The sequence below is a fragment of the Sus scrofa genome, chromosome 17 (assembly GCF_054392235.1).
Source record: "Sus scrofa isolate SSC_HxYL_T2T_F1_AM1 chromosome 17, Sscrofa_HxYL_maternal_Yorkshire_Landrace_v2.0, whole genome shotgun sequence".
Taxonomy (NCBI): domain Eukaryota; kingdom Metazoa; phylum Chordata; class Mammalia; order Artiodactyla; family Suidae; genus Sus; species Sus scrofa.
In genome coordinates this window covers 66,849,181-66,876,849 of record NC_139399.1, presented here as the reverse complement: position 1 = coordinate 66,876,849, position 27,669 = coordinate 66,849,181, and the positions used below count along the sequence as shown (strand labels likewise).

The following is a 27,669-nucleotide window of genomic DNA, read 5'->3' as shown; positions in this document are numbered from 1 at the left end:
CCCTTCCCCTCTGTATAAACATCTCTCCAGAAAGGTCCTGGGCCTTCTGGAAACGGGAGGCAGAAAGCTAGACGCGGCCTCCTCCCCGGACTCGGGGAACCCCTGTCCCCGGGGGCGGGGGGGGGGGGACTGGATGGGAGGGGACAGCTCTCCTGGGCCAGGGGTCGCCAGGATCCAAGGCGGGCGGCCCGAGGAGAAATCGGGCCCGCGGGCGATCGGAGGCCCGCGCCCGCTGGTGGGGTCCGGTCTGGGGTGCGGCGAGGCCCGGGGCGCGTGACCCGAGTCCGGGCTGCGGGCCCTGCGGGCGGCCGGGGCGGGGCCGGGTCACCGGGGGCAGGAGCGCGCCCCGCCCCGGGGGAGGGCCCGCCCGGGCGCAGCCACCTTAAGGGCCGGGCGGGGCGCGGAGCCGGGTCCGGACCAGGCGGGGTCGGGACCAGGCGGGGTCGGGCCGCACGGGCGCGGGAGCCATGGCGTCGTCCGGGCCGCCGCCGCCGCTGCTGCTGCTGCTGCTCGTGCTGCTGGCGGGCGCGGCGCGGGCCGGCCTCCACTTCCGCCCGGGCTGCAGCTGCTACCGGCCCCTGCGCGGGGACCAGCGGACCCAGTTGGGGCACAGGTCGGGGACGGGGGGCCGCCCGACTGCCGGGGCCTCGCGCGCTCTCCCGCCTCTAGGGACCCTGCCGCCTCTTTGGGGCGCCCTGCCCCCCTTGACCTCTGCGGGTCAATGCAGCCCTTTGCTGCGGGGGCAGTTTCTCTCCCATTTGCGGCCTGGGCCAAAAGCCCCGTCAGCGCAGGAGGCAGGCCAGCCGCACCTGCCCGGCATTTGGGGCATCTGGGGCCTTGCTGGGGGAGCGGCCCGGCTCCTGCCTGGTTGCGGGGCGCGGGGAGGGAATGCGCTGCCTCCTGGATATTCTGGGAGGGTGGGGGTCTGCCCGCCCTCTCACTTGGGGGAGGGGAGAGGGCTGCCCGTGCCCCCCACCCCTGCGCCAGGAGCCCCCGTGCTGATTCTGCCCGTGGTGATCTGTTCCCAGGACGTACCCCCGGCCTCATGAGTACCTGTCCCCATCGGATCTGCCCAAGAGCTGGGACTGGCGCAACGTGAATGGGGTCAACTATGCCAGTGTCACCAGGAACCAGCACATCCCCCAGTACTGCGGCTCCTGCTGGGCCCATGGCAGCACCAGCGCCATGGCTGGTAGGTAGGGGACCACAGCCCCTCTTGGCTGTGGGCCTGGAAGGCCTGTCCAGCTGCCTTCTTGTCGGAACGGGTGGCTGCAGCGTAGGGTCGGGGGCCTGTGATTCTGTGCCAGGACTCGGCCTCGGGAGCTCTGAGCCTTTCAGGCCGAGGGACACACACCCGGGGCTTGTGGGCGCCTGGCAGTCACAGGACTGAAGCCCAGTGACACCTGGCTCCCGGTGCCTTCTCTCTCCGAGGCGTGTGACCCCAGCCACTGGGGATCAAACCACAAACAAACTCCTCGGGCCCCCCACTGGTGTTTGGGCACGTGCACGTGGAGCTGCAGTGCCTCATATCTGAGACCAAGGCCTGTCCTGGGCCTGGAATAGTGAGCAAGGCCGGCCCGCTTATCATCTGGACCTTAGCCGGCTGGCCGCAGTGAGGGCGGGAAGGAGGGGAGTTGAGGCGACACCACGTGAGAGGGCTGCGAGGCCTACCTGGGGCGGGTGCTGACTGGGAAGGACGTGGGCAGGGCCCCCCCCGAGAACGTGGAGCCAGAGGCTTCACCGTTGGAGCCTCGGGCGACTTTGGGGCCTGGCAGGCAGGCCGGGCGGGGGCCGGCCTTGAGGCGGAGGCGCAGGACAAAGGTCCGGCAGCAGTGACCCGCTGGCTGGATTGAGGAACTGAGAGGACCTTGTGGCGGCCCCAAGGGCGTGGTGGGGGGAAGCTGAAAAGGTCCCCAGGGGCCGAACTGCCAGGGGAGGGGTCTGGTGGGAGCCTGAGGGACCTTGGAGAGGGGGTCACATGCCACGGTTCGCATCTGCAATGGAGCGTGGGCGGAGCGGGGCTGGGGGCCACCACCTGTCTGTCCCCGCCCCCCGAGCCGGGAGCACAGTCTCCTGGGCAACCGCGGCATCTCCCCCTTTCTCCTCAAACTGCTGACGTCTCCCCAGCAGCGAGCAGCTTCCTCTTTCACTGAGACGATGGAAGCCCCCAGAGGGGACTTCCGTGGTGCCCGGCCGCCAGCGCAGCTGCCCACAGCATGCAGTCTCTCTGCCCTGGGCGCCCAGCGCCTGAGCCCCTTGATGAGGCCGCCCTCCCGGAGCGTGGCCTTGTGGCCCTCGCTGAGCAAATGGCCAAGGGGCCTCCAGCCCGCTGGCTCCGGGTCCCCGCAGGTGTCTGCGTCCCACTTCCTCCCCTGCCTCTCGGGACCATCCAGCCTCGCTTCCAGCTCCGCCATGGGCAGGCCCACCGGTCGCCCCTCGAGCCTCTTGCCTAGATCGCCCCCCCACAACGCCCCGATCTCCTCCGGCCTCCCTGGCCCTCCCTTCATTCCCTTCACTCTCTCTGGCTCCTCGTCCTCCCAACTTAAGCCCTGCACGCTGGGTCCCTGGGACCCTCCACCTGGACTCGACGGTCATGCCCACCTGCCACCCTCCCTCTTGCTCGGACCCCCAACCCCTCCCATCTCACAAGCTTCTCCTTTCCACCACCTGCCTGGCCCCCAAACCGGTTCTCTCCTGGCCTCCTTCTCCCTCAGGTGAAAGCCCAGAGGCCGTGGGCCCTGTTTATACCCTCATACCATCCGGCCACGGATCTGGGCTCCACCTTCGAGTCACGCTTCAAGCTTGTCTGCCGCGGGGGCCTGGCCCTGCCCAAGCTGCCCGCCCAGTCCACCTGCAGGTCCCTTGCCGCCCTGCCCCAGGCCTCCGACGGTGCCACCAGCTCAGACCCAGGCCGTGTCCCTGTCCTGGTCTGCCTGAAACCCTCTAAGATTTCGGAGCCTGTGTAAGCTGGCTCCCCGTTCCGCGGTGGCACCCAGTTTGAACTCCAAGAGCTGGAGAACAGGGTATGCTCTCAGGCCAGGTCCCTGCCGCCCCCCCGTGGGTGCCACCCCATCACCCATCCTGCCTCACGTGGGTGGGAGCTCTGTTTTGCTCGCTGGACAGAGCCTGGCACACAGTGGGTGAACAGGCAGCTGTGATGAGGGGAGAAGCAGGTGGGGGGCGGGGGCCGGGTGCGTCTGGGCTGCGCTGAGAAGTGGGTTCGACCCTTGGGGCTAGCTCAGCTGAGGATCGGTGTGGAAACAGCTGAGAGGCTGAAGCGGGTGCTCACCGCACCTCCAGACCCTGCCCAGCGTGGCGTGAGGACCTGGGACCTCCACTCCAGGGGCACTGCCCGGGGGTTGGCAGCCAGGGTGAGGCTTCAGATGGGTAAACTTCAGGGAGTTCCCTGAGGCAGCTGTTATTTCCTGCGCCTACTCCGCGCCAGGCCATTCGTTCAGGCACTCGGTCTACGGCCGAGAGCGGAGGGCGCAACACCCTGGCAGGTGGAGCGCTGATGAGAAGCTGAGGGCCAGAGTTCGTGTGTCAAGTAGTGGCAGCTGGAGGGGCAGCGGGCTGGGGAGGGGCTGAGGGGCGGGGGGGGGAGGCGGCCAGCGGGGGCTTCTGGGAAGGGCCCTGGGGAGGCCTGAGGACAGGGCTGGGCAAGGGGCGGCCGCAGGGGGATGCCGTGGAGGGGGGGCCGCCGGAGGGAGGGCTGATGACCTGCTGCGGGTTCCAGCAGGCAGGGGCAGGTGGCCTCAGGGGTGGGAGGGGCCCTGTGGTGTGGCCGCGGGCTGTCGTCAGGGGAAGATCCAGTGAGTTCCGACTTGGAGGTGGGAGCAGCGTGGCTGTGAAATGGCCTTGGTGGCCCTGGGGGACTGGAAGGTGACGTGAGCGGCCCGGGGAGGAGGGGCTGAGGGCCGGTAGGATTCTCGCGCGTGACAGGGAGACAGGCTGGGTGCCCCTGGCCGCCCCGCGGGGGCTGTGGCCCAGGCACCGGGGGAGTGAGAGTGGGACGCGTCTGGCCCTGGTCTGTGGTCCGCGGTGCCCGTGTCCTGGCTCCACCACAGTGGGCACAGTACCCACCTCGCCCTGCCCGGGGGGCACTTGGAGCAGGTGACACGGGCATCAGTGCTGGGAAGGCCCAGGAGGCCTCTCTGGAGAGCAGAGCCCCCAGGGGACGCGTGGCACCTGGGGTGGCTGGGCGGGCAGTGCCAACAGGCTTGGGTGCTGCCCTTGCAGACAGAATCAACATCAAGAGGAAGGGGGCCTGGCCCTCCACGCTGCTGTCTGTGCAGCATGTCATCGACTGCGGCAACGCCGGCTCCTGCGAGGGGGGCGACGACCTGCCCGTGTGGGCCTACGCCCACCGGCACGGCATCCCGGATGAGACCTGCAACAACTACCAGGCCAAGGACCAAGGTAGGCCCCGGCCCTCCCCACCTTCTCAGGGCCTGTGGCCAGGGCGGGGGGTGGGGGGGGGAGCGGGACAGAGGCCGGAGCCCCCTGCCCCTTAAACCTGGGGGCTGGGTCCTGTTGGGGAGGGGGTCTGGCCTGTGTGCTCCGTGGCCAGGCCCACACCTGCTTTTTGGGATCTGAGGTGCTGATGTTTGGGTGGCTTCACGGGCCTTTGTAAGGCGAATGCTTGTCCAGGGTGAGTTTTCCAGGAGCAGGCGGGCGGGGGGTGCAGGCAGGAAACGGGCAGGCTGGGCGGGAACATGGCCTCGGCCTGCTTCTTGGGCGTGGCTGGGCCGCAGCATCCAGGCGGGTTTGGGGCAGACGGCGCTGCGTGGATAGCGGATTCAAGCTGGCCAGGGATCACTGGGGTTGGCACACTCCTTTCAGGCCGCTCCCCTTGGAAATCAAAGGCAAGAAAAGGCTCAAACCCCAAACCCTCAATGGGCAGTTTGAGTGGCCTGTCCCTGTCAGCTATCTGAGACGGGAGTGGGGAGGCCCTGGGGGCTTTTCTGCTGGCAGGAACCCCCCCCCAGACTGGTTGAGTGGTAGAGAACCCACGGGAGGCGCCCATGATGAAAGGAGCGGCGAGGCATCCCTGCCCCCGCCCAGGGCCCAAGGTCAGAAGTCCTTGAGGCCGCTCTGCCCAGAGCCTGTCCTGGGGGCCCCGGCCAGGCCCCTCCAGCCCGCCGAGCACCCAGGCCGGGTGGAACACATTGGCACCTGCTTGTTTGCCCTGCGGAGCCTCTGTAGGAGCAAAGGCGGCCACAGATCCACCTGTCTTCAGGCTGCACTGGGCATTTGATGTGCCCAGGGATGAGTTAAAGCAACAGTTTCATCCTCGAGTTTAATGTCCCCAGGGAGGGTGTGGACTGACAGGAAACGGACAGAAATCGGTCACAGGGACAAAGTAAAAACTGGGGCCACAGGTCCGAGGCCGGATCGACCCAGAAAGAAGTGACACTGTCCGGGGTCCAGGAAGGACACAGGTGATGGTTTGGAGTCTTCCAGATGCTTTTTCTGTTTGTTTTGAAGCCTAAATCTTGATACCTCCTCAACCCCAAGTAAGAAAATGCTTGTTTTCTCCCCCCAAATGTTTCGTGCGACCTATTCACCAGCCAAGCATATAATCTCATGAAAAGCTAATTTAATGACGCTATTTTCAGCTGTAGAGCATTGTGGAAGGGCTTTGCCCTGGGCTGGAAAGGAAAAGCCAAGCTCCTGAGTGGCGGCGGCTACGGGCTAGTTAACGTGGGTCTTTCGGAGGCGGCTGGGGAAGGGCTCGCCTCTCGCCCCTGCAGCTGAGAGTCGAGCAAGCTGGTCTGGGTTCAAGCTGGTCTGGGTGCAGTGTGGGCCTGCCGGCAGGTGAATGAGGGACCAGCCTCACGCTGACGTTCCGCCCTGTCCCCCAGTGTGTGACAAGTTTAACCAGTGTGGAACGTGCACTGAGTTCAAAGAATGCCACGTCATCCAGAACTACACCCTCTGGAAGGTTGGCGACTACGGCTCCGTCTCCGGGCGGGAGAAGATGATGGCTGAAATCTACGCCAACGGGCCCATCAGGTGAGGCGCTGGCACACGGCTGCGGGCACCGGGCCCGCCGGCCTCCTTCTGGCCCCTTTCCTTCTGGCCCACTTGGCTCACGAGGCTGGAGACACAGCTCCCGAGGGTTTTCTCAGAAGCAAAGCCCCCAGCGTTCCCGTCGTGGCTCAGCAGCCCTGAACCCGACTGGTATCCACGAGGTGGCGGGTTAAGGATCTGGCGTTGCCGTGAGCTGTGGTGTAGGTCACAGAAGCGGCTTGGATCCCGCGTGGCTGTGGCTGTGGCTGTGGTGTAGGCCGGCAGCTGCAGCTCCAATGGGACCCCTGGCCTGGAACCTTCCATATGCTGCAGGCGTGGCCCTAAAAAGACAAAAGAATGAAAGTTGAACAACCCGGGGGCCCCTGGCGGGACGGTCCCGCGGCGGGAGGGCGGGTGCCGCCCTGCTGGGGTGGCCGCGGCTTCAGGGGAGGGCGCCGGGTAACGGGTTGGGGCTGGACGCCCAGGTGGGCGTCGTAGCAGCGGCGCTGCCCCGAGCCCTCGGCGGTGGTGGATCTCCGCCCGCGGGCTCACCGCCTCCCGGGGCGCAGCTGCGGCATCATGGCCACAGAGAAGATGTCGAACTACACCGGCGGCATCTACGCCGAGTACAAGGACCAGGCCTACATCAACCACATCGTGTCGGTGGCCGGGTGGGGCGTCAGCGGCGGGACGGAGTACTGGATTGTCCGGAATTCGTGGGGCGAGCCCTGGGTAAGGCGTTCCCACCGCGGCTCCTCCCACCTCGATGGGTCTGTGGTTTGGTGGCGGACAACTCGGCCCGGCGCAGAGGGGCTTCCTGCTCCAGGCCGGGAGCAAGCGCTGTGCCGCCGAGGGGGTCCTTCTGGGCTGCACGAGGGCTGTCCCTGTCCTGTGCCTCTGAGTGTGTATTTATTTTGGCCGTGCCCATGGCATGTGGAAGTTGCTGGGCCAGGGATCGAACCTTTGACACCACAGCAGTGACAACATGGGGTCCTTTAACCACTAGCCCACCAGGGAACTCCAACTGGACCGTACTTAGAGCATCCTTGGCCCCATTCGGTGCCGAATGCTCCTCCTCACCCCCTAGGTGTGACAAGCAGAGATGGCTGCAGGCTTTGCCAAACGCCTCGGGGCTGGGTGGGGCCGGCTGAGAAGCAGGCCCGATCCTGGCTCCTTCAGCCAGCTTATGCCTTTACTGTCATCTCATTCGTTTTCTTGTCATATTTCTGGTTCTCCTAAGTCATACTGTGGAGTGTTTTCAAAACTACTTTTTGAGTTGGGTCAAAAACCCAGAGGGATTAAATGAACTGCCCGAATTTCCACCTCAAAGACCTATTAGCCACATTCATGGTTATGTACTGGGACAGAGATTTATGCCAAAATCGCCAGCAGTTTTTATTAAGCAACTGCAAACAGGGAGTGATAGGTAGTTAAGCCACCTGGTCTAAAGAGTCCACATTTTAATTACTTAATCAGCTTTTGGCCTTCGGGGCCACGGATCCCTGTGTAACACACGAGTCAAGTTAAATAGTTCCCAGGAGACATTGCCACAGAGGGGCCCAGGAAGAGAAGCGGCAGCTGAGGGCAGGGTTTGGACGCAGCTGGAACCCTGGGGGCAGGACCAGGCTAACACGCACTACACCCGTGCCCCCGCCCTTCCCCGGGCTGGAATCCCGCGGCGGGCCCGGGGCTAACGCACCGCCCCCCCCCCGCCCCCCCAGGGTGAGCGAGGCTGGATGAGGATTGTGACCAGCACCTACAAAGACGGCAGGGGCGCCCACTACAACCTTGCCATCGAGGAGAACTGCACCTTCGGGGACCCCATCGTTTGAGGCCGACGTCTCCGGAAGTCTCATGAGCCCAGGCCCGAGGGGACCCCAAAGTCGTGGGCACGGGCTTGGTGCTGCCCCGGTGAGAGGGAACTGGGGCTGATGGGCAAGGATGTGCCAGCTGTAGCAGCTGCGAGCACCCAGGAGGGCAGCTGGCAGGGAGCGGCACGGGCTGAAGGGGGACGATGGGCACCTGCACAGGACACCCTGCCACCCCGAGCAGAGCGGCCCACGTGCCCGCCGTGCTCCTGCGTCTGGAATGTATTTAAGAGAGTTGAGACCCATCACCAGTTCCTGTCGCCGTGAGGTGGGGGTGGGTGGGGGGAGATGGCAATGTCACCTCACACGAGTGATGAATAAAACGCACGACTCCACAGCAGACCCCAGCCTGAGTGCTTTATTTGCGAGAACCACCCACCCCGGACCTGCGCCTTCCAAGGCAGGAAGACTGCCATGTGTTCTCAGAAACTTAGAGCGTCCGGTCAGAAAACTCACATCAGCTTTGAACACAGTTCATTTAGGCGTCCACCCCAGGGCTGGCAGCTGACCGCTGCCCAGGAGGTTAAGACGGACCCAGGCCCGTTAGGGGAGGTGGGGGGGGGGGATGAACACTGAGCAGAGTTTGGGGCGGCCCTGGATTCCTAGGGAGAGGGGACCGTTCCGGGGGCAGCCTTTCACCGACGCGGCTCCCACTCTCCTTTTTAAACGTCGTCCACCTCCTCCCACCAGGGCCCACTTTCAAGACGCTGACTGGGCCTCTGCACCCACAGCTTCTGGGAAGGGTTTTTCCACCGGGGGTCTCCGGGAATGTTCTGGCTGGATCAGTTCACCAGGATGAAGTTAGACTTGCAATGAGCTTCAACCAACACAAGGAAGACGGGCGCCACGTTAGAAAACGGGCGGGAAGCAATGCCGGGGGAAACGGGAAACGGCAGCAGAGGCCCCCGGGCAAAACCCACCTATGAACTCCGTCACGGGGTCGTGCTCGCCCTCGGTTTTAATGGTGCCTGCGATGCTGTCGTTTTCCAAGATGGGGAGGAAGAGCTGCACGAAGTCAGAGGTGTAGGGAGGCGCGATCACGTCCAGCACCTGGGGAAGAGCCCAGCGGGGAACGGCTCTCACCCACCGGCCAAAGGGCAACAGCGGGCGCTCCCGTCATGGCACAGCGGAATCCGACCAGGAACCATGAGGAAGCGGGTTCCATCCCTGGCCTCGCACAGAGGATTAAGGATCCGGCGTTGCCGTGAGCTGTGGTGCAGGTCACAGGCGAGGCTCGGATCCGACGTGGCTGTGGCTGTGGTGTAGGCCGGCAGCTGTAGCTCCAACTGGACCCCCAGCCTGGGAACCGCCATATGGTGCGGGTGTGGCCCTAAAAAGACAAAAGACCAAAAAAAAGAAAAAGGCAACAGTGGCGGGGACCCTCCCCCCCACTCGCTTCCCGTCGACAATTCTAATCTACGTTAACACACTGGGGTGGCGGGGAGGAGTCTCCATTGCAGCGCAGCGGAAATAAATCCGACTAGGATCCATGAGGATGCAGGTGCGATCCCAGGCCTCGCTCAGTGGGTCCGGGATCCCGCATTGCCGTGAGCTGTGGTATAGGTTGCAGACACGGCTCGGATCCCACGTGGCTGTGGCACAGGCTGGCAGCTGCAGCTCCAATTTGGCCCCTAGCCTGGGGACCTCCACATGCCCTGAGTGTGGCCCTAGAAAAAGCAAAAAAACCAAAACCAAAACCAACCACAAGACCCCCAGGGGTCCCCAGGGGGGAGGTGCCTGGTGTCTGGGTGGCTGCCATCACCAGGACTGTCAGGAAGCAGTTCTGGCAGGTGCAAGATGACTGAACTGAGCCGGGAAGGGCGCTGCCTGGGGAGGCAGCGAGTGGCGCATGCTGACCTCGGTCACGAAGTGGCGAATGAGAGAAATGTCGGTGTCCAGCTTCTCCAGACACTTGCGGATGTAACTGACCACGGGCAGCACGTGACCCCGACTCAGCAGGTGCACCATCCTGTCCAGCAGCGTCTTCTTCAGCTCAAGCTACACGAGGGGGCACGGGGACGGGTCTGTCAGGAAGGGGTGGCCTCCCTGAGCCAGGCCACCAAGCCCAGCGGCTGCTCACCTGCTCCATCACGTCCAGCTGGGAGTGCTCCGTCTCAAAGAGCTTGACGAGCAGCTGCAGGACCTGGGGGTGCAGGAGCTGGTGGCAGGTGCTGATCTACAAACAGGTCGGGGGGAGCCGCCCTGAGCACGAGGCTGGGTCTGGCTCAGCAGCAGCCAGAGAACTGCTGTCCCAGCCACAGCCGCCAAGGACGGCCCATGGCCGAGGATGGTGGCCCCCACCCTGGCCCAGGGCTGCTGCGTTCTGTCCTATCTTCGTCCTGTTGGGGACACTTGACAAAAATGGAAATCTATGGAGCCAATGAAACGAGCTCCTTAAAAGCTAATTCTCGGAGTTGCCTGGTGGCCTCGCAGTTAAGGATCTGGCACTGTCATTGCTATGGCTCAGGTTTGATCCCTGGCCCAGAAACTTCAGCAGGCCTGTGGCCAAAAAAAAAAAAGGAGGAAACCCCTCACTTTGAAAAGAAATAACTAGCTTTAAAAAAAATGTCTCCTGAAGGCACGGAACGGGGAGGTGTGGGTCTCAGCGGCAGGCGGCAGAGACGGAGCTTGGGGGGAGGACCCTACCTCATCCAGCAAGGCCAGGTGGACCGGGGTGTGGTCAGTCTGCAGCTGGAAATACCTCGGTTCCGACACCGTCCAGTCCACCCACTTCAGCACACCCATCGCCACCACGGGAAACCTGCAGGCCAATCGGGCAGAAGGCTTCCTTGAAGTGACGTTTTTAATAGAGTTGATTCCACACCTACACGCCTGGGAAGGTTCGACAGTGCAAACGGCCTGATGGGAAGAGCCCCTTCTCAGGTGTGGGCGCGCGGCCCCAGATTAGACCACTTTGCTGGCTTAAGAGGAAAAGAGCATTAACGCAACACCCCGGGAGCTTGGTGGACTGGGCTGAAGCTGACACTCACTTGGCAAACCCTTTCTTTCTCCCAAGTACAAGCAACGGAGGACAGACGCACGTCCCCCGGAAAAGCTTCCAGGGGACGGAGGTTGAAATAACTGACGTGACCAGACAATAACACTGTTGGCCTAACTTTTACTATAAATAGATCCTTCCCCTCCAATCAATTTTTGTCTTACTTGATTGGTCTTACTTTCCTTTAAGTCTAATCTGTGAACAGACTTCCGGCAAGTAAACACCTGAAATGACTCATGCTGCGAATACAACAGTTAAAAGTTCTACGTAGTTAAAACACAAAGAAAAAAGGAGGAAGAGGTGCAATGAACAAGTATCTGTGAACCGTGCGATTTTCTGAGCTTTTACTGTGAAGACCTAACCGCCCCTCCCCAGAAAAGAGTGAGGTTGCTGCCCACCTGATGCACTGGTAGAGGGTGCTCAGCTCCGCCACGAGCTCCGACGCCCCCTTGTTCTCGTTACAACACAAGTTGTGAACAGTTTCAACGGCTTTCGATGTGGACTTCAGCTCGTCTTTATTGATGCTCACGCGCTTGTTCTGAAAACACGCGAAAGGCAGAGAATCCCACGGGGCAGGGCCCGGCTTCGCCCCCCTCTGCCCATCACTGCCCCCCGCCCGAGGACCCCCTGCCCAGACACACAGCAGCCAGGCGCTGGGGCCAGCAGGACGGGTGCGTGCGGCTCAGGGACGTCGGCTGCATTCCCCGGGCACGCCTCAAAGCACAGGCTGAATCAGCATCACGCGTGCTGTGCACACGTTCCTCTAAATTTTTTGAACCTCGATTGGCGTGGCGCTGACGGTCGGTACTTTCTTGTCAGCACCTGGACTATGTGATGCACAGACTCGAGAAGGCCTTTCGGCTACTGGGCCCCTCACTGCCTGCGGCCCAGTTCCCAAACGATCTCAAGGAGGGTCTCCGTCCCCGCAGGCCCGGGCGCTGCGCGCGGGCCGCACCTTCTTCCAGGTCTCCACCACGCTCGCCGCGTACGCCAGGATGTGGATGTACTTGTGCTTGTGGTCCTGGTTGATGCGGGCCCCCGGCTTGAAGAGGGACTGCATGAACAGGTCCAGGAAGGCCGGCACGCGGATCTGCAAAGCAACACGCCGCGCGTGGGCCCCCTTCCACGCGGGGCCGAGCGCGGGCCGAGGCAGGGCCGGCCCGTCTCAGCAGGAAGCGGCGCTCACGGACCAGGAAGGCGCCCGGGAGGAAGGCAGCCCTCCGAGCCGCAGGCCGACCGACCGGCAGGGGCAGTGGCCCGTGCTGCCGTCACGCGAAAAGCGACTCACGAGCTCCACGGGCGGCGGGTCCATGCTCGTGAACATCTTGAACAGGACGGTGATGTCGGCCGGGTTCAGGGCCCCTTTGGACAGCATGGCCCCCAGGGCCTGGCAAGCCCTGGGGTAGGAGGCCGCTGTGCCCAGGGCCAGCGTGATCTGACTGGCGTCGTGGCCTCTGGGAGAGAAGAGCACACGGCCGTCACGCCCCAGGCGGGACCTGTGCCCACCTCGCTCCCCCGCCTGCGGCTCTGCGTGGCCGGGGCCCCTGGGCTCTCGCGTGGGTCTGTCTCGCCCGGGACGCTCACTACTGCCTGCGCCGTGACAACCACCCTGCACACGCGGCTCGCAGACCTAGAGGGGGGCAGGCACGTTCCCAGCACCTCAGGACCCCGTCAGCAGAACACGAAGCAGCCGGGGCTGCGTCTGTTCTGCGGGATACGGACAACCACACCCGGGACCACCGAACGGCGACCTCAGGACCACCGTCGTCTGTCACCGGCGAACCCCAATGTACTGGGAACTCGGGTTCGTAAACAGTAAACACCTGACAAAATATTCACTCAAGCAAAACTTCCGGAAGCAAGCTCTCGGGACTCAGAAAGGACCCGCTCCTCCAGCCCCGCCAGGTAAAAGGAAGGGCGCCCAGGTGTCGGAACAGGAGCACCGGGAGTCTGGGTGTGGACTCGGGGCAACGCGGGTGGGGGTGCCGAGCGGAAGCGGGGCTCACTTCTCCTGGGCGAAGCGCTGCACCTCCTGCGCGACCCTGCGCACGGCCGAGCCCCCCTGCTCCTCCTGGGCCAGCACGGACATCATGGCCTGGGCGAACAGGTACGTGTGCTCGCCGTGGCACACCATCTTCTGCAAAAGCGCAGGGGAGGGCGTCTGGGGCTTCAGGATCCCGGTGACGCCAAGTGCAGACGCAAGAGACTGCAAGGGGCCTGCGCGGACTTCTGTCTCGGGAGGGGCCTTCTACCCGACGTTCTCCAAACAGCCCCCTCCTGGGGTTTTCCGTCTTTTACGGCCACACCTGTGGCAGGTGGAGGTTCCCAGGCTGGGGGTCACACGGGAGCTGCAGCTGCTGGCCTACACCACAGCCACAGCAACACGGGATCCAGGCCGTGTCCACGACCTGCACCACAGCTCACAGCAATGCTGGATCCTTAACCCACGGAGCGAGGCCAGGGATCGAACCGGTGTCCTCATGGACACTAGTCATTTCGCTGCCACTGAGCCACACATCGGGAACTCCAGAGCAGCCTCCTCCTAATCTGAGCCGCATAAAGAACTCACAGCGAACTCCGGGAGATGTTTCTCAAGGTTTTCCTCTCCTCCATCCAGAATTGTAGCCAGAGAGGTGCGAAGCACCCTAGAAAACACTTCCAGCTGCTGGCAGGCTGTGGACACGCTGGTTATCTCCCCTTGGTATCCCGCGTCGGAAATAAGCTACGACACAAAAATAAGCCAGACACAGTCACGAAGCCGTGGGGACCCGTCACGAAGCCGTGGGGAGCCACCCACAGGAAGGGGGGCAGGCGGCGGAGTCCAGGGTCAGAGGGGGCCAGATGCACTGGTGGCAGGTGTCAAACCGTCACTCGGATGCCCACCTGACCACTAAGCAGGTCTGCGGCCCAGCCAAGCCCCGCCTTGGCTCCCGTGTGAGACCAGGCCTGCTTAAAGGCTCCTGTCTGTCCCCACACCACGGGCCCTGGACATGTCCCTGCCAGACGCTGAAGCGCAGCCCGCGTCAAAGACACAAGGGCCATGCCTCTCCTTCTCCGCGTATGAGTTACTGAAGCCGAGTGATGAAATCCTTCACCAAAACGGCAAGGGAGCTTCCCGAAGGGCGGGCCGCCAGCTCGCCAGCCCAAGCCAGGCCTCAGTCACAAACGCTGTCGTCTTTCTCCGACCCTAGGACCCCTCCTACCTTGACAGTGAAGTTAAGCATCAAACAGTCCGGGTGGGCTTCAGCCAGTTTGTAGAACAGGTCCCTCCACGTGGTGTGTGCGATCATCTGTTCCAGCCAAGCGGGGGTCTGCCAGGGGAGGCCGCGCTTCAGCCTAGGTGCAGGTGGCGCTGTGCCAACAGTCTCGGGCTCCCGGCTGGGGGGGCCCGAGCTCGGAGCTTTGGGACCCAGGGCTGGAGGGCTGCGCAGAGCCCGGTGGCAGGGCCAGAGACGGAAGCCCACTCGCAGCCTTCGGAGGCTCCAGCCCCTGACAAGCCCACGCCTGGCGCCCACGCCTGGCGCAGCATCACGCACACAACTGCCTCCTGTCCAGCAGCGCGTGCCCTTGGCAACGTAAGTAACGCAGGGGGTGTATCCATCACCACGTGGCGCAGTGATGACAGTGGCAGACCTGGTGCCGAACCCACCTCCCAAGGCTGCTCCCACAGCAGGCAGGCCACTCCTGGGAGACGGGGCTCCGGGACAGGCAACTGGGATCTAAGACCCCACCCACGGAGGTTTCTGGAACTTTCTGGAAACTGCACTAGCGTCTAAGGCTCTCTGTCCCCAGCCTTCCCTCCTTCCCTCCCTCCTGCCTTCAGGGTTCGGCCCGGCCCCCTCCAGCACGACCACCTTCCCTCACAGGCAGGTCCAGGCCCGGGCTGCTCTCTGCTTCTCGGAGTGACCGGCTGCGCCTCCTCTGGGGCCTCCTGGGCCGCAGGACCTCACCCCCGAGCAGAGCGCCCGCCGCCACGTCGGACCCCACGCGAGCTCGGTCCCACAGCCTGGCTTCCACCCCCAGCTCCCGCGCCCCCTCCACTGTTCACGGCTCTAGGACCGGGGCCCTCACCTCGCCTTCCTCAGTGAAGATGGAATCCGCTTTCCGAGGGTCGAAATGTTTGATCAACAAACTCTTCAAGTGATTTTCCACAGTTTCCTGAACCTGCACTGGTTCGACACCTGAGAAAAAAATGAAAGCAACTCGATGGAAAGCGGCAGTTTCTCAGGTCACTGTGTTACTTCAGAAAAAGAAGACAGGCCCAAAGTCCCCACGCGAATCCAATTATCACACCGCTGCCGCTCACTGCTGAGGATTTGAGGCCTCTTATCAACATTCATCCCAGCCGATCACAAGACCCAAAAAGGAGCTCGGGGCAGATCACACAGGATGTCTGCTTGCGTGGGGCGGCCAACGACATCTTCGAAGCCCGCTAAGAACAAGGACAAACTGCCACGGCAGGGAGGAGGGTGGAAAACACGCCCGCCCCCACAGCAGAGGCGAGCAGGTGCCGGCCAAGGGACTGGCTCCCGTGTAACCAACGTGACGGCGCCGATTCGACGAGTTCCGGGCAGTACCTACTCCATGACGTCACTGCACCCAGTTCAGTGGATTTACAGTAAGGCTCCACTTTGACCACATTAGCTAAAAGCCACAGTCACACCCGGTCCTAAATTACCCACCATTCACTGCCCGCTGTAACAGACCTCTTAAAAACGGCACAGTGAACATGCCCTGTATAATCCCGTAATTCCACAACCTGCTAGGGAAACAGCTCAATGAGAATCGCATTTGCAGGCTATCTGCAAACCTCAATTACTGAATCAAAGGTGAGAATCAAGCAGATGAAAACGGGTAAGGGGTTCAGTTCTCACTTATAGAAGTCTTAAAAACCAGGAAAACAAAGGCGGCCTTTCCCACGTGTCAGCATTGTAATGATCCAACATCCGTGACAGAGGAGGGGTGGGGAACCAGCCAGGACCCAGGCCACCCCCAGAGCACCTGTCTGAATGAGCCACTCAGCCAGGAGGTTGACGGTCTGGGCCACGGCCGTGTAGTTTTCTGATAAGAGCTGGATAACATTCTCCGGAGACCCTCCTGCCTGAAAATACCTGGGAAGGGCGGCAAACAAGCGACGGCGCTCAGCGTGAGGACGAAAGAGGAAGATGGGTCACTAAGACCTTTTTTTTTTGTGTGGCTTTTCTAGGGCCGCTCCCGAGGCATATGGAGGTTCCCAGGCTAGGGGTCCAATCAGAGCTGTAGCCGCCGGCCTCCGCCAGAGCCACAGCCACATGGGATCCGAGCCACGTCTGCGACCTACACCACAGCTCACGGCGACGCCGGACCCTCAACCCTCTGAGCGAGGCCAGGGGTGGAACCGCAACCCCATGGCTCCTAGTCGGACTCGTTAACCACCGCGCCACGACGGGCACTCCAGGTTGTTAAGACTTCTAAAGTGGGCAGGACCTGAGGAGCCATCTATTCTCACTTCTACGTGTCGCCTCCTGAGCCTGTGACAGACCTTCCCCCCGGCCTCCTCCCAACCCGAAGCTCCCCCTCGCTTACCTCTTCAGGGTGTTGAAGATGGAGGGCTCCATGATGTAATCCCGGGTGGAAAACTTATGCAGGCATTCTTGCTGGACCTCCGCGTCATCCTCGCCCTCTCCGTAATCATCCTCCTGCTGCTGGTAAGAACAGCCATGCTGGAGTGCCCGCGTGGCGCGGCAGAAACGAATCCGCCCCGGGACCATGAGGTTGCGGGCTCGATCCCTGGCCTTGCTCCGTGGGTTAAGGATCTGGCGTTGCTGTGAGCTGTGCTGTAGGTCGCAGACGTGGCTCGGATCCCGCGTGGCTGTGGCTGTGGTGCAGGCCGGCGGCTGTAGCTCCGATTGGACCCCTAGCCTGGGAACCTCCATGTGCCACGGGTGCGGCCCTAGAAAAGGCAAAAGAAAAAAATCCATGTTTTTTTTTTTTGTTAATACAAATGTTCCGTAATTTCACCAAAGGCCCATAAAACGCTGTCCACATCAGCGTTTCATTTGATTTTCATGACGATCTCATGAAGTTCACCAGATGGGTAAGGAGCCAAGGAGACAGAACCCAGGGTCCCAGTAGGTGGGCCTGTGCCAGGCCTGCCCGCTGGCGACCATGTGCCCGGCGCTCACACAGGATACTGCCCCCACACCCGGTACCGCAGCTGGGGACCCATTTCTCGCCTACTAAACAAAGATAACAACGGTACCCACTCCCACCATTGCTGGGAGGGTTCCATGAGCTCATTTGCGGAAGAGCCAAGCGTGGTACCGGACATCTGGCAGGAGTTCAGAGACATCAGCTACTCTTACTACTGTCACGAGGGCCGTGCCGCGCTTTCCAGCGGGGACTGCGGAGTGATTCTTGACGGCCTAGGCCGTCGATGTGCTGACAGTAAGGCTCACTGGCTGCCTCACTTCGGCAGGCCTGGCTGGACTCTAGTCCCGGGTCTGCACGGGAGCCACTCAGGCAAGTGCCGACTCCACGGGCGAAGCAGGATGACGGGTGCTGACGACGGGCTGCGTGGCCCCGGGGTCTGGCCAACTTCGACACCCTCATACCAACAAGCGGATGCTGTCTGACACGTCCTCCGTACCGAGGACCTGTCACCAGGAAACCCGAGAGAACAGAAGACCGGACGCGGCCGTCCTGGTCGAAGGCGTTTACCAACTAGTGGGAGAGCCAAGCTCAGTGCCACCGACCCTAACGGAGGGGCTGAGAGCCAACCATGGCTGGGGGCCAGATTCAACCCTCCCTGCAGTGTTGCAAACAATGTTTTCTTGGAACACAGCCACCCCCCCCCCTTTTCTACACTGTCTGTGGCCGCGTCCCCCTGGAACGCAGGGGAGGGGCGCTGTGACAGCCCCCCATATTCACAGCCAAGTCTGCCCGCACTGGTCTGGACTTGCATCCGGAAAGCAGTGCTTTGGGAAGAGAAGGAGCGAGGCGCCTTCAGTCTGGAGACACGGCCCCTGCTCTAGGCCTTGAGCGGGGAGCCCTGAGCAAGGCTGTGAGTGAGGGGTCTGGCCTCCCCTGCTCGTCCTTGTGTCTGGGGCCTCTGGGCTCCATCCTGGGCTCTTCTCTTCCGCCTCCCCGCCCACAAACCTACAAGAAGTCCAAGGCGCTGTCCACTGCACCGCGGAGCCGGCGCTCATCCGTCTAGAGCCCGGCCCAGGTCTCTCTCGAGCTCCACGTGTCTGTCCTCACCTCCGTCTGGATGCCCCCCTGGTGCTGCAAACGCATCAGGTCCTAACGGACCTCCTCTGCTCCTCTAAACAGACCTTCCTACCGCCTTGTTTTAGCAAAGGATCCCATCATCCACCCGTCACCCCAAAGCCACAAACCCGGGAGTGGCTTCAAAGTCTGCCCCGTGACCCACCCCACGTCCTGTCCAAAGACCTGCCAATTCTCTGCCCAGCCTGGCCCTTCCTCCCACCTTCTCTCTGCTCCCTCGTCCTGCGCACACTTAGCCCCTCCGTGGCTCAGGCCTGTCCCTTCCTTTCAGTCGCCTCACTCGGATGCCACGATGGCCTTCAGGAGCCACACACCTGTCTTTCCTGCCTTGAGTTTCCCACCTCCCTCAGCAAAGACAGCCGAGCTCTAGCCTGACCTCCGCCTCCCGGCTGCCCGGCCGGCCTCGCTCCTGGCGCTCCCCGGTGCCCCCGGAGCCATCTGCGTTTCGGTACCTCTCACCCTCTACCACCTGCACGTAAGGTCGCAGTAGCTCACCTGTCTGCCTGCCTCCCTGAACCCGCCCACCGGGGTCAAGTGAAGGGCATGTGGGTCACACGGACTGACCTGCCACGGTCTTTCAAAACCCAGCTCACGTCACCCCTCCTGGCACGTCTCCAGATTCTCTCCCTCCTCCACGAAGTCAGTCAGGGTGAACATGAAACAAGCCCCTGGGCCACCCCTCTCTTCAGTGAGAGCTTATTAGGGCGATTCAAGCCCTCCAAAGGCGAGCCCCTCAAGCCTCCCGCCTGCAGCATCTAGGCTGGGCTCTGCCATCCCTAACTTCATAAACCAAGGCACACAAGCGGGATATGCTCCGTTTATAAAATGAGAGCGCCAGAGGCGTCCCCTGGTAGCCCAGTGGTTTGGGACCTGGAGTTGTCCCTGCTACGGCACGGGTTTGAGCCCTGGCCCGGGAACGTCCACATGCCACGGGCACAGCCAAAAAAGGAAAAGAGAGAAAATGAAAGACTGGACTCGACGGCCCTCAGAAATGCCCCAGTTGAAACTCTATGACCGGAGGGTTCACTGGGATGAAAGTACTAGGACATTCTGAACAAGACAACATTAGTCTTAGGTAATTCGTCTGAAGTTAGTTTAGTGGCGGGGTGGAATTACTCCCCGACACCCTGTTTTTTCGGGATCGCTCGGTGGTCCAGCAGTTGGACCAAGTGGCAATGGAGACTAAGCACTGAGTTGGGTCCCACTCCCACCTCATGTATTAGGTTCACGACCTTAGGCAGGTCACTGGGGCCTCCTGTCTCAATTTCTTCTTTTCCAAAATGAGTAGACCAACACTCAACTGCCTCTGGAACGTGGAACAAGGAGTATGAAAGCAGCTAGCGAGCACGGGCTTCCGACTAGCTAAACCCGACTCCATCCCCCGCCCGAAGCTCCAACACCACTGAACGATCCAACACTCGGATCTTTGTCACTCTCCACCCCAAACTCTTGAACAAGTCTTACTTTTCAGCAGCTCTCAAAGGCCCTTCAGACGGCGCTCCCTCCCAGACCTCAGGCCACTGCTTCCACCAGGCCACCAACCACACAGGCCTCCTTTCAGCTCCAGGAACACAGCGCCTATCTTTGCCTCCTGGTCCCCCGGCTTCATCGCCCCCGTGCGCCACCCGCCCCTCCACCGGGCACGCCCTGTCCACGCCTCCCCTCCAAGCTATCACTCCGACGTGTCCCAAACACACCCAACCTCGACCTGTTAGAAGGCAGGGTCCGAGGCTCCCGCAAAGGGCAACGGAGTCGCGGTCACCCGGGGGACGGGCCTGAGAAGCTGGATTCGGGCGGGTCTTAATGGGACTCGGGTTGGGGTCCTCGGCGCCCGCGCCAGCTCCCTCCAGGAGGGAAGGTTCGGGCCCGTCCGCTTCCAAAGTCCCTTGGCCCAAGGATTGACTAACTCAGCCAAAGCACCCAAGAGCAGGTTCTACAGGGAGGAAAAGTTCCACGTCCCCCTCGCCACGCGGACCTGGATTCTGTGGGATTTGTAACTACTTTTTTAACTGCGGGGCTGAGCCCAGCGCTCCACCTTCGAGGTGGTGTCCGACGCGCCTGGGCGCCCGGCGCTCCCGGGACCTGGCTCGAGGCCGCCCCAGGGCGGCCGGCGGGTCAGCTCGGGTCACGATCGGGGCCGGCGCCCCTGGGGCCGGACCGCTCACTGCGGGGGCCCCCTCGCCGGCGCCCCTCGCCCCGCGCGCTCGGCCCCGGCGGAGGCGGCGCGAGGGGCGGGCCCGGGCGACGGGGGCGCGCGGCGGGAGGGGGCGGGGCGGGCTGTGCTCGGGCCACGCGGCGGGGGCGCAGCCGGCCCGCCGGCGACGGAAACCAAGAGTCCCCGTCGGGGGCGCCCGGTGCCCCCCTCCCCCGCCCTCACCTGGCCGCCGTCCGCCTCGTCGCCCCACTCGGCCGCGCTCCCGAAGTAATCTTCGTCCATGATGGCGCCCGGCGCGGCCCCCGCCATCCTCTCCCGCGAGCGCGCCCGAGCCCGGCGCACGCATGCGCACGGCGGGCAGGAGAGCGCACGCGCGGCCCCGCGGCCCCGCCCCCTCCCCCACCGCGGACGCGCGCCTCGGCCCGGGCGGGAAGAGCCGGGCCAGGGCTAAGGGGCGGGGCCTGGACGGAGGGGCGGGGCCTGGACGGAGGGGCGGGGCGCAGAGGGCGGCCGGAATTGATCCGGGAGCACAACCTGGCTGGAGCCGCGGGCTCTGGGCTCCGGGCAGACGGGAAGACGTCTCGAACTACTTTCACACTTGGCCCGGGCTCGGGTCCCAGCCCCGTCCCTTCTCCACTGAGAGCTCGTTCTCTGACCATCCGTTTCCTCTTCTGACACCTGGGCCCCAGACTTGGCCTCCGTATCAGGCACAGGGTTTAGAGCCATGAAAATATTTCAGTTCTTCTAAAATGAGAAAATAAATAAGATAATAATGAATCCAGGCTGGATTATATTTGTACAAGTATAATTTGTATAAAGAACTAGCACAGTGTAAAATAAAAATTTTTAATATTTCTTTACAGAAGAAGGGCCCTCAAAGGCAAATGTCATAGTGTGGCCCTGGAAAAGGGGGCCTTACCATGGAAGTAGTTGCTAAGGGTAACTGATATGATGCTTTTACAGGCAGTCAAAAAATGATAGCCTATTAATTTCCAAAATATATAAATACGGAGTTCTATATGCTACGGGTGTGGCCCTAAAAAAAAAAAAAAAGACAAAAGACAAAATAAAATGAAATATACAAATACTCATATAGCTCACTATCAAAAAAACCAAACAACCCAATCAAAAAATGGGCAGAAGGCCTAGACAGACATTTCTCCAAAGAAGGCAAATAGATGGCCAACAGGCACATGAAAAGATGCTCAACATTGCTCATTATTAGAGAAATGCAAGTCAAAGCGACAATGAGGTGTCACTTCACACTGGTCAGAATGGCTCTCCTCAAAAAATGTACAAATAGGAGTTCCCGTCGTGGCGCAGTGGTTAACGAATCCGACTAGGAACCATGAGGTTGTGGGATCAGTCCCTGCCCTTGCTCAGTGGGTTAACGATCCGGCGTTGCCGTGAGCTGTGGTGTAGGTTGCAGACTTGGCTCGGATCCTGTGCTGCTGTGGCTCTGGCGTAGGCTGGTGTAGGCCGGTGGCTACAGCTCCGATTCAACCCCTAGCCTGGGAACCTCCATATGCCGCGGGAGCGAAGAAATAGCAAAAAGACCAAAAAAAAAAAAAAAAAAAAAAAGTACAAATAATAAATGCTGGAGAAGGTGTGGAGGAAAGGAAATCTCCCTATGCTGTTGGTCTGAACATAAACCGGTGCGGCCGCTGTGGAAAGCAGTACGGAGGGTCCTTAAAAACTAAAAATAGAACTACCATACGATCCAGCGATCCCAGTGCTGGGCACATATCCAGAAAATACGAACTCTAATTTGAAAGACACATGCACCTCAGTGTTCAAAGCAGCGCTGTTTACAACAGCCAAGTCATGGACACGACCTAAATGTCCATCACCAGATACGGTACACATGTACAACAGAAAAGTACTCAGCCATAAAAAAGAATGAAATACTTCCATTTGCAGCAACATGTATGGACCTAGAGATTATCTCCGTAAGTGAACTAAACCAGACAGAAAGACAAATATCATATGATATTACTTATATGTGGAATCTAAAAAACGATCCAAGTGAACTTACTTATGAAACAGAAACAGACTCACAGACACGGAAAACAAACGTATAGGAGTTCCCGTCGTGGCGCAGTGGTTAGCAAATCCGACTAGGAACCATGAGGTTGCAGGTTCTGTCCCTGCCCTTGCTCAGTGGGTTAGGGAATCTGGCGTTGCCATGAGCTATGGTGTGGGTCGCAGACGCGGTTTGGATCCCACGCTGCTGTAGGTCTGCCATAGGCTGGTGGCTACAGCTCCGATTCGACCCCTAGCCTGGGAACCTCCATATGCCGCAAGAAGCGGCCCTAGAAAAGGCGAAAAAAAAAAGAAAAGAAAAGAAAAAAGAAAAAGAAACAAACTTACAGTTACCAAAGGGGAAGTGGGGGAGGGGTAAATTAGGAGTTTGGATGAACAGATACACACCTACTATAGCCGAAATACATAAACAACAAGGACCTACTTATAGCACAGGGAACTGTATTCAGTATCTTGTAAGAACCTATAATGGAAAAGAATCTCAAAAAGAAGGTATATCTATATACATACATGTGATATATGCACTATACGTAACTGAGGCGCTTTGCTGCATCCCTGAAACCAACACTGTAAAGCAAGTACACCTGAATTCAAACCTGAAAACCTGAGGATCATTGTGGGAAGGTCTGAGAGGGGCTGTTACCACCACCAGGTCCAGCTGCTTTGAAGAGTAAGACGCAGGTCTGAAAGTGGAAGAAACGAGAGCTCTGGAATATCGGTCACAGCAACCACTTACAGAGCCCACCAGCACTGAGCTCCCACGCCTCCTTTCTTTCCTCCTCCACCACGGCTGATGGCATGACCCCTGAGTGCCAACGCTAGGCTGCACGTGGAGCCCCTGGGTGAACCCAGTGGACACGGCCCTCACCCTGTGGGAGCCCGTATTCTCCTGGGGGAACAGACAAATAAAATAGTGACAGAGGGTGACAAGTGCTGGTGTTCGGTGACAATAGGAGAGACCGACTTTGGGCCATCAGAGACAGCTTCTCTCTTTTCTTTTTCCTTTTTTTTTTGGTCATTTTAGGGCCGAGCCTGCAGCATATGGAGGTTCTAGTCGGAAGCTAGGGGTCTAATGGGGGCTGTAGCCGCTGGCCTACACCACGGCCACAGCAACGTGGGATCTGAGCCATGTCTGCAACCTACACCCAGCTCACGGCAACGACAGATCCTTAACCCACGGAGTGAGCCCATGGTTCAAACCTTGTCCTCATGGATGCTAGTCAGATTCGTTTCAGCTGAGCCACCGACAGGCACTCGGGAGAAGGCCTCTCTAAGAAACCTATATTTGAGCTGAGGGTCAGAGGGCGAAAGGATTGAAGCATCTGGACCACGGAGAGAACTCTTCAGAGCAGAGCCGCCAGGACAAAGGCTGGCCGTGTGTCCTGGGACCCCAAAGGCAGCTGAGACTGGCACCTCGCGGGCCAGGGAGAGGCCTGGATGAAGTGGGCCAGGCTTGCGGGGCGAGGGCTTGGTGGGGAGTAAGGATTTTTGCTGAGGACTGTTTGATGGAATTAAATGCGCTGATGCATGCAAGTGCACTGAGTGGAGCGTGCACACAGCGGGTGCTCGGTAAATACTAGCTCTTCTGATGAGGATGAAACGCTTGGGGGAGTTTTGGTTCGCTTTAAGGGTGCTACCGATCATACCTGGGTTTTGGAAGCGGTTCCCCACAGCCTTACAGGCGGGAGGCCTTACAGGCGCGGGATGCTGGAGGTGGGAAGGCAAAAGCTAGGAAGCCTCAGGGAGGCCTCACAGGGGTAGAGAAGGGGCCGGGAGCTGCTTCGAGATGAAGGTTAAGTCTTGAGGATGCAGCAGCTTGGGGTGGGGGGTGGGGGGCAAGGAGCCGGCCTGAGAAGATGTTGCTGAGCCTTGCAGCCCGTGTGTCAGGGATGGGTCTCCAGAGAGACAGGAAGCACAGGAGGGGGGCCCGTTTCTGCAAGGGACCCTAATGAGTTGGCTCAGGAGTTTGGCTGGGCCCATGCTGATCGGAGGTGACGTCAGAACACCCGGGGGGCAGCGGCGATGCCCTGCATGCAGGTGGGAGTCCGCCCAGATTCAGCGACTAGGCTCCTGCTTCTGTTCACAAGATTAAAGTGTATTAAGTTAATGAGCGCCCCTGCTGCTGCCTTGTGCCAGGGTTCATTTTCATTTGCGTTTTGAAAATGTGGCAGAGAATGGGTGGCGGTGAATATCCCTCTACTTCTTTTCTCGGGTTTTTTTTTTTTTTTTTTTTGAATAGTGCCTGAATCGAAAGCCGGAAAATTAATATATGTATAACTAATTGCTTTTACGGAAATCAGGGATTATTTAACCGACCTCTCTCTCAACCAAAAGGTTACTTATTATTAAATGGATGAATAAACAACCCCTAACGAAGCACTACGTTCTGTCTGTAGGTATCTGTGATTTTGAATTGGGTCTGTAGGTCTTTCCTCCAGAGATTTTGTGGACCTGTTGTTTTTGAAAAGCCTCATGGCAGATGTCCAGGTTAGCTTGTATTACTTAAAGTAAGTGCTCTAAAATCGTTTAAGATAGCTTCCTATTTCCATAAAAGTCTGGGGCAGCTTTTCCTTGGAAAAGAGAAGTTGGTTTCATTTCATCCATTTAAGAACTATATACTCAGAGTTCCCATTGTGGTTCAGCAGTAAAGAACCCGACTAGTATCCATGAGGATGCGGGTTTGATCCCTGGCCTCGATCAGGGGGTTAAGGACCTGGTGTTGCTGTCAGCTGTGGTGGAGGTCGCAGACACGGCTTGGATCCTGCATGGCTGTGGCTGTGGTGGAGGCCAGCAGCTGTAGCACCAAGGGGACGCCTAGCCTGGGAACCTCCATATGCTGCAGGTGCTGCCCTAAAAAGCAAAAAAAGAAGAAGAAAAAAGACCCTGCGTGCCTACTCGGTGTCATGTGCTGTGGCAGAGCAGCAACCCTGGACATAGTCTATCCAGTGCTAATGGCAGGAAAAAGAAACGCCAGTCTATTATGATGGGAAAGTGCAGAGGAGGAGGCTTGACGTCAAAGAGGGGTCAAGGGAAGCCTTTCTAGGAAAGTGATGTTTAATCTGAGTCTTCAGACTTGAACCCAGAGGACAAAGAGAATAGGGCACAGTAGAGAAAATAAGAGACAACAGTGCAAGAAAATGACTGGAGAGCAGAGAAGAAAAGAGAGAGAGAGAGAGAGAGACGGGTAGATGGGAGCCAGCTGGCCTGGAGACGTGACGCGGTTTGCGCTTCTCCCCCAGGGTAATGGGTAGCCGTGGAACGCCTCTAAACACAGGAGTGACATGGCCAGAAGTAGGGTCTTCCCAGGGCGTTCTGGTTGCCACAGAGACAGGATCTGGAGGTGGCAAAGTCGAGGCTGGATGTTGGGGTGCTGTGGATGGAACGCCCAGGGGAAACCGATGGTATCGGAGACTGAGGCACGTCTGGGGACGGAGTGAGTAGATGGCGGAGTTTGGACAGATGGCATGTCAAGGCTCTTAGCTGGTGAGTGTGTAATAAGCCCCCCGATATTGAAATTCTTCATCCATTCCTCCTTCGACCCACTTCTCTCTCTCGTCTGTCTCCTTCGGGCCCCTGAACCGCACCAACCTTTCTTTCACATCCAGAGAACACTTTTGTGTCTTCATGCGGTTTGACCTCCTGGCAGTTTTATTGGCCCGGGCGACTCTGCCTTCTTGAAGGGCTGTCCCTCCTCTGCCTTGGCAGCCCCACCGCGCTTCCCGCGTTTGCTCCTGCCTCTTCGGCTGATTCATCTCGGACGTTTCCTCCTGTCGTCCCTCATCCTCCAGACACTGCAGAGCCTCGGGACTCCGGCGGGGACTCTCCCCTTCTCCAGCCTTTCCCCAGGGGGTCTCTTCCATCCTCATCTTTCCTCCCCTTTCTTTCTCTCTTTCCCTCTCTCTGTCTATTGTTGGCCACACCTGCAGGACGAGAAAGCTCCCAGCCCAGGGATGGAACCTGTGCCGCAGCCCGATCCTTAATCTGCTGAGCCACCAGGCAACTCCTCTCCTCCACCTTCGGGCCATCTCCGGGCTGATGAGAACTCTCCCATGGATCCCTCCAGCCCTCGTGTCTTCTCTGGTCACCAGACTTGGGTATCTGTAAACTACCTGCTCCTTGACCTCACATTAGGCTTCCCCTTGGGCATGTGAACATCTCTGTAAGCATCCCAACAGGTGTTCCTGCCTTCTTACCCTCTAGGAGCCGCCAGCTGCAGTTACTCATACCAAACCCCTGCAAGTCATCCTTAACTTCTGGTCCCTTCTCCCGCGTGCAATCCAAAGGCAAATCCCAGCTCTGTCCCACTTTAAAAACATACAGCAGGGGTTCCTGTCGTGGCTCAGCGGAAACGAATCTGACCAGGAACCATGAGGTTGCAGGTTCGATCCCTGGCCTTGCTCAATGGGTTAAGGGTGCGGTGTTGCCGGGAGCTGTGGCGTAGGTCACAGACATGGCTTGGATCCTGTGTGGCTGTGGCTGTGGTGTAGGCTGGCAGCTGTAGCTCCCATTCGACCCCTCCATATGCTGCGGGAGTGGCCCTAGAAATGACAAAGAAAAAAAAAATACAGTAAGTCTCTCCTCTTCTCCCCGTCTCCACTGCACCATCCTGGCCCTCGATTCCACTGGCTCTCACCTGGATGCTGCAAAACCCTCAAGTAACCTGTCCCCCTCTGTCCTTGCTCTATTCCAGCCTATCGTCCAACCATCCTCTACGCTTTTCTTTTTTAATTTTCAAATCACTTTATCATGAAGAAAAAATCCAAAGATTACAGAACTCCTCCCATTTTTCGTTGTCGTCGTAATTTGTGTCCCACAATGCAAGGAAAATGAGCAAATACTTACTGAACTTCTAGATGCAAGGTTACATGCCGAGGAGGAAGAAAGCTGACCGTGACCCAGGCCGTAGAGAAACCGAAAACCCACGAGGAGCGAGATGGCATGTGCATAGAGGTCGTGTCAACACGAGAGTGAAAATGGCATTTCCTGTGACAGAAGTGCTGATCAAGTCTTCTTGAAACTCAGAAAAGGAAGAGTTCAATTCTGACCGAGCGGGTAGGCATGGTTCCTTGGGGAGAAAGGGCTTTCGAGGGATCCTGAGGCGGGTAGGCAGGATGGGAGCCTGTCGAAATTAGAGGAAAGGACATTGGAAGGAGAAGGACCAAGACAGCCGTGAGGAATGAGAAATGGCTCCGTTTGGTTGGTGGTGGGAGAGCCAAGGGCGGCGGGAGAGAAAGCTGGAGAGCAGGTGACATCACAGAATGCCTTGAGTGACACGCTGAAGAGGTTGACCCTCTTGCCATAGGGTGAGTTTGACCCTCTTGCCATAG

The 27,669-nt window shown here is 59.7% G+C and overlaps 2 protein-coding genes across 16 annotated transcripts; one reads left to right on the top strand and one right to left on the bottom strand.

Annotated features, from left to right (window-relative positions):
• The first annotated feature begins 340 nt into the window (after positions 1-340).
• Positions 341-8,220, top strand: CTSZ (cathepsin Z). Its single transcript, NM_001123104.1, is given in 6 exon segments — positions 341-613; positions 1,029-1,192; positions 4,240-4,419; positions 5,865-6,015; positions 6,582-6,744; positions 7,734-8,220. Coding segments are annotated over 6 exon segments (915 nt in total). The 5' UTR covers positions 341-467; the 3' UTR covers positions 7,845-8,220.
• NELFCD (negative elongation factor complex member C/D) lies at positions 8,218-20,660 on the bottom strand. Of its 15 annotated transcripts, none has more exon segments than NM_001113698.1 (15): positions 8,218-8,697; positions 8,801-8,930; positions 9,738-9,878; positions 9,961-10,056; positions 10,527-10,641; positions 11,277-11,416; positions 11,834-11,968; positions 12,167-12,332; positions 12,885-13,015; positions 13,448-13,600; positions 14,082-14,189; positions 14,950-15,059; positions 15,880-15,989; positions 16,444-16,562; positions 20,522-20,643. In NM_001113698.1, coding segments are annotated over 15 exon segments (1,776 nt in total). In that variant the 5' UTR covers positions 20,609-20,643; the 3' UTR covers positions 8,218-8,662.
• Between the last annotated feature and the right edge of the window lie 7,009 nt (positions 20,661-27,669).

Coding starts and splice junctions, on each gene's coding strand:
- NELFCD (XM_085002538.1), bottom strand. CDS start 16,793: ATGGAGGTTCCCAGGCTAGGGGTCCAATCGGAGCTACAGCCGCCGGCC. Junction 10,057..10,526: donor ACCTGGCCTTGCTGGATGAG/GTAGGGTCCTCC, acceptor ACCTGTTTGTAG/ATCAGCACCTGCCACCAGCT. Junction 8,698..8,800: donor CCCCGTGACGGAGTTCATAG/GTGGGTTTTGCC, acceptor TGTTGGTTGAAG/CTCATTGCAAGTCTAACTTC.